This window comes from Chanodichthys erythropterus, chromosome 2 (assembly GCF_024489055.1).
Source record: "Chanodichthys erythropterus isolate Z2021 chromosome 2, ASM2448905v1, whole genome shotgun sequence".
NCBI classification, from domain to species: Eukaryota; Metazoa; Chordata; class Actinopteri; order Cypriniformes; family Xenocyprididae; genus Chanodichthys; species Chanodichthys erythropterus.
The window spans coordinates 17,207,874-17,218,241 of NC_090222.1; the positions used below are offsets into that span (position 1 = coordinate 17,207,874).

The window sequence follows — 10,368 nt, forward strand, 5'->3', positions numbered from 1 at the left end:
CTTTTATTTTAACTATTTCATTACTGTATTAAATTTTGCTTATATACAGCAGCTTTATTAATAGCAACTCTGATACACTTCCTAAACTACCACATCTGCTTATCTGTATAGATATGCAGATGGGGGCCATGTTGGATGACAGAAAGATCTCGGCTCGTGCTCTATTTGACTACAACTCCCAGCGGCAGACCGCAATGGGCGTCAGTGTTCGTGTGGGGCAGACCATGTGCTACACGCTACCATTTCATGTCTTTGTAAGTCCAAATGTCTTTAAAAAAAATCAATGAAGTGAAGGATAATGTACATTTAGCTGGTCGATATCGCAAAAAGAGGGTTGTTTTGCCCTAATGGCTGGCTGACTGTGCATTATCTTTCTCATTACATGACTACTTACTGATTGTTTTTGAGGAAAATTGTTCTTCTCGCTCTTTCATACTTCCTTTGTACATGTAGGATACAGCTGATTACATCCGACCAATCAGCTTCACTTTGCGTTTCAAAATCAATGACACAGAGAGCGGCCCTGTACTGGACGAAGGCTGGCCAACAACATTCAAGAAGTCTGTGGGTGCTATTCAATATCACTATTCCTTTTTGAAAACTGGAATATAAATTAATGTTGCATGTACAGGGTGGATGAACGTTTTTCAGCAGGTTTTTAACAGAATTTTTTATCTCTTTTTTTTCCCTTTAGATCCCATTCTACAAAGACTGTGGGGAAGATGATGTATGTGTAACTGATTTGGTTTTACAGGCCCATATGGACATTTCTGGAACAAGGTAACAGAGAAATTGTCCTCCTGCTGTTGGCATGTATGGAATAAGCACAACTAAAGTCATGGGATTCACAGCTACTGTGACTTTGACTATACATTTGAACATACTGGCAGGACTAGTTGGTTCAATCCCTAGTGCTATAGTAATATTTATCATAAAAAGTTTAGAATAGCTGACTACTAAACATGAAATGGTGATTGAAATAGCACGTGTTGTGCATGTAACTTCAATGTTGCTCTTATCTGTTCTTGTAGGCAACAACCATATGTTTTGCGCAGTCCTCGGCGTCGGCTTGCTGTAGAAGTGCAGCTACAAAACCAACTGGAAAATGCATATAACACTAGTCTCACACTTCATTACTCCAAAAACCTGCATTTCAGCAGCCTGAGTATACGGGTACCAACACGATCTCTCCTCTTAAAACATGAAAGCATATTAATAATTATTGAATAGTTATTGAATAATTATTTACTAATAAAGATAATAATTATGTATACAATGTATACAGTACATTACCCGTCAATAGCTTAGGATCAGAAAGTTTTTGTTGTTGTTGTTGTTGTTTTTTGAAAGAAATTAACACTTTTATTCAGCAAGGACGGATTAAATTGATCAAAAGTGACAAAGACATTTATAATGTCACAAAAGATTTCTATTTCAAATAAATGCTATGCATTTATTTAAGAATCCTGAAAAAAATGGATTATGGTTTTCACAAAATCAGCATGTTAGAATGATTTCTGAAGGATCATGTGACACTGAAGACTGGAGTAATGATACTGAAAATGCAACTTTTTAAAAAATATATTATTTTTTTATTTATATAATTAAATAGAAAACAGTGATTTTAAATTGTAATATATAATATGCAATATTACTGTTTTTCTGTATTTTTTATTATCAAATATTTTCAGCTTTGGTAAGCATAAGAGACTTCTTTCAAAAACATTAAAAAATCTTAACTACACCAAACTTTTGAATGGTAATGTAATTATTTAAACAAAACATTCATATTTATACATATTGTTTATACAAAAGTACATTCCACTGTCTGATAAACTGCATTTTGTCTTCATTTCTCTTTCAGCCTCATGTTTGTCTCATTCTCTCTCTCTGTAGGAAGACGCCCAGTTTAAGATTGAATGCACGGCTCTAAGCTCAAACAGTCACTCCTGTAATGTCAGCTACCCAGTGTTTCGCTCTCAGTCGAAGGTAAGGCTCTGGAAAAAGAAAGGTTTGTCGTCATGAATTATTAAAACAGTCACTGAGACGTTTTGGTTCAATGACCAGTGATTCTCCCAACTGCCTCATTTTTCTCAGGTGAAATTCATGTTGGAATTTGAGTTCAGTTGTACGTCTCTCATCAGTAAGGTCCAGATGAGGCTTGTTGCTTCCAGGTACACACAAACACACACACAACCATTAGGAATAGGTACTATCCAGGGATGTCATGCTCATATATTTTTGAGGGGGCACCAGGGTGGTCTTGGCTCACTTAGTGCCCTAGAGAAAATGACCATGTTTTTTGGAGCTATAGCCTTGTGGGCAGTACTCTGATATATCTAAGTTTAGCTTACAATTCAAGGAGAATCAGGTTCAATTCCTGACCTCTTTTTTTGTATCATATAATTTGACAGTCAGTAATTACCATGCATTATACCTAGAACAAGTGTGCAACTTAATTATCAAAGACATAAATAATTTTATTTTTTGGAAGGTTTTTGGCACAAAAAAGGTGTGACACTTCTGTGCCCTTCAGTGCACCAATATCTGTATACAACATTTGAAAATATACATTCAAAGATGTAAGTAAAGGTGTCTGTTGATATGTTAAAATGGGAATGTGTATCTGTGTGTTGCCACAGTGACAGTCTGGAGAATGAAGGCACATTGTCGGACAACAGTGTTCAGTTACAGAGTATTGTACAGTATGAGCCTGATCTCTTCATCACAAGGTTAGTTACTTAATGTACTGCTCCAGTACACATCTATGAAAGCCTGCCTTTCTTAATCATCGACAACTAATGTGACCTTTGTGACTCTTAAAGATTTTGGTGTGTGACTTCAACTGTGTAGTTATATGAGCACACATCTTTTATAATAATAATAATAATAATAATAATAATAATTAAAAGAATATTATTGTTATTATTATTTTTCAAGTTCACATTAGTTAGTGACAATTAAGAAAGGCTGTCAGAGATCTTTATTATGATTATTATGCTAGAATACTGTAATAAATAATATAGTATTTTCATAATAATAATAATAATTATTATATTAAAACAAAAATAATGAAAATACTAACTACTACTACTAATAATAATTATTATTATTTTATTATTATATAATTCTAACAAAAGGTTTAGTTAGTATTAGCATTATTTTAATTATTTTTTGCTACTTTTAGTATTTATAGTATCATTATTACAAAAAGTACTGGGTAACACTTTGGTATGGGGAACACATATTCATTATCAACTATGACTTTTGCCTCAATAAACTCTTAATTTACTTATTAATAGTTAGAAAGGTAGTTGTTGTAGAGTTTAAGTTTAGGTTTGGGATAGGATTTAGGGATGTAGAATATGGTCTTGCATAATAATCCATTAATATGTGCTTTATAAGTACTAATAAACAACCAATACGCAAACTAATAAGTAACTAGTTAAAAGTGAGAATTTTTCCCCATTACTAAAGTGTTACCAAGCATTTGTTTATATTAGTATTATTTATGTTATTATTATTTTTAGTATAAAAATAATGAAAATACCACAACAACAACTAGTACTACTACTACTAATATTAATAATTTAGTAGCACTTTATTTTACAGTCCTGTTTCTCATGAACTTACTATGTATTTATTGTAGTAATGACACTAACTGGGTTATACCTAGGTACTACTAACCCTGAACCTACCCCTAAACCTTAACTTAACCCATGTAGTTACTTTAATAAGTACTTTTGTTGGTAAGTACACTGTAAGTACATTGAAAGTGCATGTACTGTAAAAAAGTGCAACCAATATTTTTTTCCTACTACTACTACTACTAGTACTAATAATATAATAATGTTTATTATTATCATCATGTTATTTCCTTTATGTTTCCCAACATGACCTACAACACCTAATTACAACCTCAAAACTGTATGCATGTTCAGTGTACAATGTCCATATGTGGTCTTATTTTGGTTCGATTCACTACAGTGACTCCAACCTAAACCGCTATGAGGTCCATCCGACCAGGACAGTATCAGAGGGGACAGGACCGGAGTTCTTCACACACTTCACTGTGGGTGAAATTAAACCTGATAGGCTCATCGGTCTCTGTTTAAAATCAAATAAGAAAGCTCATGACTACTTGTATATTTTTTATATCAGGTGCAGAATCTGGGCTGTTACGCGGTCAGAAATCTAGAGCTGAGCGTCAGTTTGCCCTCCGTGGCTTCAGGAGACAGAGTTTTTGCGACTGTGGTTGATGCATTTTCTCATAATGTTAGTATCACACTGCTAGTCTTTCTGTAATTCTTATACACCTTTGTGTTCTTGTAAAGTTGGTGTTTTTGTCTGGATTTATTTGTAGGCTTCAGGTGTGAACTGCAGTATAGTCAGTGATCTTTCAAAGCTGAAGTCCAGTCAGAGAGATGTACGTCCACTTCACCCTGAAGACATGAAGAAAACTGAACTATTGGTGAGAATACACACACTATATTCACACACAGTATGGTTATGAAAGAGACTGAAAATCGAACTGAAGTTAACTGCTTTAAGTTTTCAGGACTTACAAACAATTTTGTGAGCAAGATCAGTTGATTTGTGCTCAACAGACGTACAACTGACAACTTGCTCTCTGTTATCTGTCGCTATGGTACAGGCATTACTCAAAATTATGAGAAGTTGACCCCTAAATATGATCACCCTTGTGCTAAGAACCACATCCTAAAATTTAAAAGGCATCTATATAGTTTCTTGTATAAAGACCCAATTTACACAAACTGTGAAAAATTATTATAAATATATCTTGAATTTTTCATGGGGAATATCTTACATTTTATTTTTATTATTTGGTTTTAAATTTTTTATACTTTTTCTGTAAACATTTTCACAGACCCCTTATTACTTACTTGCAACCCTAATTTAAAACCCTGACCTAAAGTACAAGGGTTGTAACCACCATATGAGTATGCATGAAATGTTTCCTGAAATTTTTTTTTTTTCCTTTTTTAGAATTGCACTTCCTCATGGTGTGTGGAGGTTGTGTGTCACATCCAGCAGCTACTGAAGGGAGAGATAGCCTTGATCCGCATCACCAGAAGAATACACGACAACTTCTTCAGACAGGTGACATCTCTCACACTTAACGGTATTCACACACACACACACACTTTAGTATGTGCAAGCTATGGAAGCTTGTTTTTGCCACTGAATAAAAAAAAATAAAAAGAATAATTGCGACTTTTCTATCTCACAATTTGGATTTTGCTAGTTTACATAGGAAAGTGCTAGTTTACATCTCGCAATTCTGACTTTTTTTCTCACAATTGCGTGATAAATAATTGCAATTGTGAGAAATAAAGTCAAAATCACGTTAAGTCAGAATTGCAAGACATAAACTCGCAATTCTGAAAAAAGTATTTTTTTCCTCAGAATTGGACTTTATAACTCACAATTGCAAGTTTAAATCTCACAATTCTGAAAAAAGAAGTCAGAATTGCAGAATGTTTATATCTCACAAATCTTTTTTTCTCAGAATTGTGAGTTTATGTCTAGCAATTCTGACTTTATAACACGCAATTACGAGTTATAAAGTCAGAATTGTGAATAATAAAGTCAGAATGGTAAGATATATAGTGTGGCAAGCAGGGTGGGCGAGAGCCGTGAGGGAACGGCACGAGGCCGGTGACGCGAGAGATAATGAGCTCCACCAGCGAGGCGCACCGGCCTTGAGTCTCTCACGGAGGAGCTCCGGAAGCATAAAAGGAGGAGCAACGACAGTGAAGGACGAGAGAGGACCAGGCCTGGACTTTATTTTGTTTTATTATGTTTGTGTGGCCGGCAGACATTTTGTATTTGTTTATTTTGAATTAAAGTTTTTTTTGAACGTTTGCCCGTTCCCGCCTCCTTCTTCCCATACTTACGAACTGCTGCATACAGTAAACTCACAATTCTGAGAAAAAAAGCCAGTCTTAGAATTAATAAAATAATTAGTAACTGCGAGATATAAACTTGCAATTGTGAGGGAAAAAAGACAGAATTGTGAGATAAAAAGTCACAATTATCTTTTTTCATTTTTATTCAGTGGTGGAAACAAGCTTCCATAGCAGGCAGATGGTTTCAGAGGTCAATAGAAAGACAAAACACACAAAATATGCTTTGGGATCTGTTTGTGTTTCAGTCTCTAACCTCTGACTGTGTGCTCCTGACAGGCCAAGTTTAAAGCAGTGACAGTTGTGGGCTCTTACCAGCTGTCTGCTCGGGAGTCCAATCTGATTACAATGGGAAATGCTGCCCTCTTGAGAGAGGTGAGAGAACTGATAGAACATAAACTCATAAACCATTCACTGAAAAAAAGTGTGTTTTAATGATTTAATCATGTACATCTGCCCCTCATTAATCAATTAAATTAATTTAAATTAAAATGTTTTTTTTTTTTCACGTTTCATTTTTAAGTGACCCAATAAAGTAGTACCAAAGCCATTTTTAAATGGCTCCCTGACTGGATGAATTCAATAAATATCACATATTTTTGTGTCCTGTGACTGACTTATAATGCTGCATCCAAAGGCTTAAAAATGCTGCCTTCGGAGGTTGCATTCCAAGGTAGGAAGGTATCGAGGTATATCCAAATCTAATGTTAGCTTCACTTCCTGTCTCTTGAGATACCTTCTTATCAATTTTTGAAGGCAGCATAGATGTTTTGTGAGATACCTTTGTGTGCAAACGCTGCCTTCAGTGTCATTGCCTAAGGCAGTGAGGCAGCAAGTCACCTTCCTAAGTTTTCAAATACAGCCATAAGATTGTGCTAGTTAGCTAACTATTGGCTAGCAATAACATATATTAGCATGTTAAGTGTTAAGCTTGAAATGCTCCTTGAGCAAAGCAGAAATGACATGCGTTTTATTGGTCCATAGTAAGTGCTCCATTCATCTCCACAATGGTAACCCAGTCTAATTTAAAGGTGCCCTAGAATTAAAAATTGAATTTATATTGGCATAGTTAAATAACAAGAGTTCAGTACATGGAAAAGACATACAGTGAGTCTCAAACTCCATTGTTTCCTCCTTCTTATATAAATCTCATTTGTTTAAATGACCTCCGAAGAACAGGCGAATCTCAACATACGTAATTACGTAACAGTCAGGGTGTACCATAGACTGTAAAAAAAGATGGACGACGCGACGTCGCTTCCTTCCATTGTAATGAACTGAAGCCAAAATGGCCGACCGAATGGGCGCTGACATGTTACGCAATACGTAAGTTTGGAGCCTGGGCATGCGCAGAAGGAACCGTCAGTGGAGCCGGAGGCGGAGTCGCGATATCAAACTTCCGCCCAGACGACTGCGTCATCATTCATGTATTTTAAATAGACTATAAAAATTATATACAATTTAAAATTCTACCTATAAAATAATAGGCTATTCTATTTCTAGAGCAATAATACTTTTAAAACAGCAAATTCAGTAGATAAAATCAATATAATATGCCACTAGAAACAACTCTAAATCGTCAGAAACGGTCCTGCCATTTTAAATCAAGTTCAACTAATGTTACAGGAGATCGATTGCTGTAATTAGAGTAAGCTATCATTAGTTTTGTCCTGCTAATTATTATTTTATACCCATAAAAATAATAAGTAACTGCCAGATAACGATCACCTGCTTTTTCCCGACATTGTTAACATTAGGTGTGTTATCTTAACTAATAACATTTATTAATTAGCTTATAACACCCATATTTAATGTTACAGAAAAAGGTTCAGTGATCCGTCAGATCCTGTAGGTCGGTTAGTACAGTTTACTGCTGAACAACTCATTTTGTTGGTGTTAAATAACAAAGAAATCGAAAATTAACAGTTAGTTAATACATCTTCAATCTCCCCTCGAAGCTCCGACAGTCCTCAGACAAGCTGAGCTGTCAATCAAGTTCGAATCATGACGACACGCCCCGTTTTTATAGCATCAAATTGCTAGCTAAAATCTAAATCATCACAAAAACGAACAATTGAATATATATCAGTGTGATAACAACTACCTTAAATGACCAAAACCATTTTTCATAAAGTTTTATTTGAAGCAGAATTTATTTTTAAGTTTTCACTGAAGTCTCATTCGACTGCATTGAGAGGGCGGGGTTTATGACCTGTACTGCATCCAGCCTCCAGGGGGCGATCAAAGAGCCCGTGGCTTCACTTTTCAGAACGTATGAGACACACCCGGGGTGTACACCCCAATATTTGCATATGCCAGCCCACGATTGAGGTATTACACAAGGGCAGAACGTCTGGATGTGCAGAGCTGAATAATCAGACTAGGTAAGCAAGCAAGGAAAACAGCGAAAAATGAGAGTCGATAGCTCGGGAGGGGGCGGAGAGCGCGCGATTTAAAGGGATACTCCACCGTTTTTTCATATTAAACTATGTTATTCACTTAACTAAGACGAGTTGATACATACCTCTCTCGTCTCAGTGCGTGCACTAAATCGCTCTGTCTGGCGGCGAAACTTTGTTAGCACTTAGCTTAGCCCAGTTCATTCAATAGGGGCCAAGCAGAGAAGCTACCAAACACCTCCACGTTTTCCCTATTTAAATACAGTTACTCAAGTAGTGTACTTGAGTAACTGTATTTAAATAGAGTGAACTGGGCTAAGCTAAGTGCTATCAAAGTGTCGCCGCGCGCCAGAGCGATTGAGTGCACGCACTGAGATGAGAGAGGTATGTATCAACTCGTCTTAGTTAAGGGAATAACATAGTTTAATATGAAAAAACGGTGGCGTATCCCTTTAAAGGGGCCGCAACCTGAAATCGGCTCGTTTCTAATTATGCCCCAAAATAGGCAGTTAAAAAAATCTATTTAAAAAAATCTATGGGGTATTTTGAGCTGAAACTTCACAGACACATTCAGGGGACACCTTAGACTTATATTACATCTTTAAAAAAAAAGTTCTAGGGCACCTTTAACACAATTGAATATTAAATGACACTTAAATGTACGATTTTCAAAGCCCACTGTACATAAAATCATGTTTGCTCATTACTAATGTAATTTCTGCAGTGTTATGTTTTTTTCATTAAATAGCAGAGAAAAATGAGTGTTGAAAATAAAAAGTGAAGTCATTACCTACAACTCCACTAGCATGCACCAGTATAAACTCTCTCACTGTGCCTGTATTTGTGTGTATAGACAGTTTTGGAAGTGCTGAAGGGGCGTTCGATCCCGATTTCTCTCTGGATTCTGATTGGCAGCATCATTGGAGGACTGCTGCTTCTTGCACTCTTAGTATTCATTCTTTGGAAGGTAAGGAACACAACAGCAGGTGTACAGCAGAGTGGTTACATCTAAAGTGAATTAGAAACTTAAAAAAAAAAAAAAACACATCTGTTAAATGTTTCTTCACAGCTGGGGTTTTTCACAAGGAAACAGAGGAAGGACGAGGATGAGAAGGATGACAACTGACACTGCAACACAGATTGAACAGTTGCCTTTACAAAAAGGAAATATGCCTTTTGCAGCCATTACTTCCCCTTTGTGACACGACACTTCTGCTTCAGGACCACAAATGATCCATTATCAGATCCAGGTGGAATCTACAGACTTGTTTTTGTGTGCTGATTTTGGGGGAAGATCTGCAGAATGGATTTAAACCTGATCAAATATTTTACATGGAGCTGAGAGCACTAAACAAATGTGCCAAAATAATAAATAAACACACAAAGGGGCGCAGGATGTGTAAAACTTTGTGAATGACGGGTGTATCAGTTCTTGCGGTTCAGTCGAGTTTACTATTCATTTTCATGCTCTGCTGGGTCATAGGATCTCATACCTAACATTTTCTTTGGATTCTTTCGAGGCAAAAAAAAAAGCACATGAATCCCAGCATATCGCAAAAAGTTTTACCGGATGAGAAAAAAGGTTATCTGGGATATTCTCTGGCTTCACAGAGACAGATCATTTATAACCGCATTGCAATGACGGACCGGAAAACAAGCAAATGCACTAATTGTAAAAAATAATGAAATGTGTATTTAAGTTGAAACATATGGTATAATACAAAGATTACTGATTTTGCCAAGTAGGACATATTACCGGATCAACATATTTTGTTGATCAAACAACATTTCTAAACCCCTAAACCTCCCCATAAAGTATCCCTAAAATCAGAGGTAGTAACATTGAGGTAGAAGCACCTAACCCTGGTTGTAAGTCTAAACTTGACATAAACTGTAAAACCTGTCCCTCAAATCTGATTGGTTGATTGAAAAGACATTGATCCAAGAACATGTTGCACTTGGTGAAATCAGGTTCATCATAAAACCAAGCGATGTTTATTTAATTTTTGTTACTTAACAGAAATCACAATGTTTCAGTCATC

The 10,368-nt window shown here is 36.0% G+C and overlaps 1 protein-coding gene across 1 annotated transcript in view; it reads left to right on the forward strand.

Moving 5' to 3' along the window:
• itga10 (integrin, alpha 10) overlaps positions 1-10,292 on the forward strand; it is a 68,344-nt gene extending 58,052 nt beyond the window's left edge. Inside the window, exons 18-31 of the mRNA XM_067402753.1 lie at positions 112-254; positions 454-564; positions 695-780; positions 1,032-1,173; positions 1,897-1,989; positions 2,098-2,174; positions 2,643-2,732; positions 3,988-4,072; positions 4,162-4,275; positions 4,364-4,471; positions 5,008-5,121; positions 6,207-6,302; positions 9,180-9,293; positions 9,396-10,292. Of these exons, the coding sequence (XP_067258854.1) occupies positions 112-254; positions 454-564; positions 695-780; positions 1,032-1,173; positions 1,897-1,989; positions 2,098-2,174; positions 2,643-2,732; positions 3,988-4,072; positions 4,162-4,275; positions 4,364-4,471; positions 5,008-5,121; positions 6,207-6,302; positions 9,180-9,293; positions 9,396-9,452 (1,430 nt within the window). The 3' untranslated portion in view covers positions 9,453-10,292. The remainder of the gene's footprint in view (positions 1-111; positions 255-453; positions 565-694; positions 781-1,031; positions 1,174-1,896; positions 1,990-2,097; positions 2,175-2,642; positions 2,733-3,987; positions 4,073-4,161; positions 4,276-4,363; positions 4,472-5,007; positions 5,122-6,206; positions 6,303-9,179; positions 9,294-9,395) is intronic.
• The last annotated feature ends 76 nt before the right edge of the window (positions 10,293-10,368 follow it).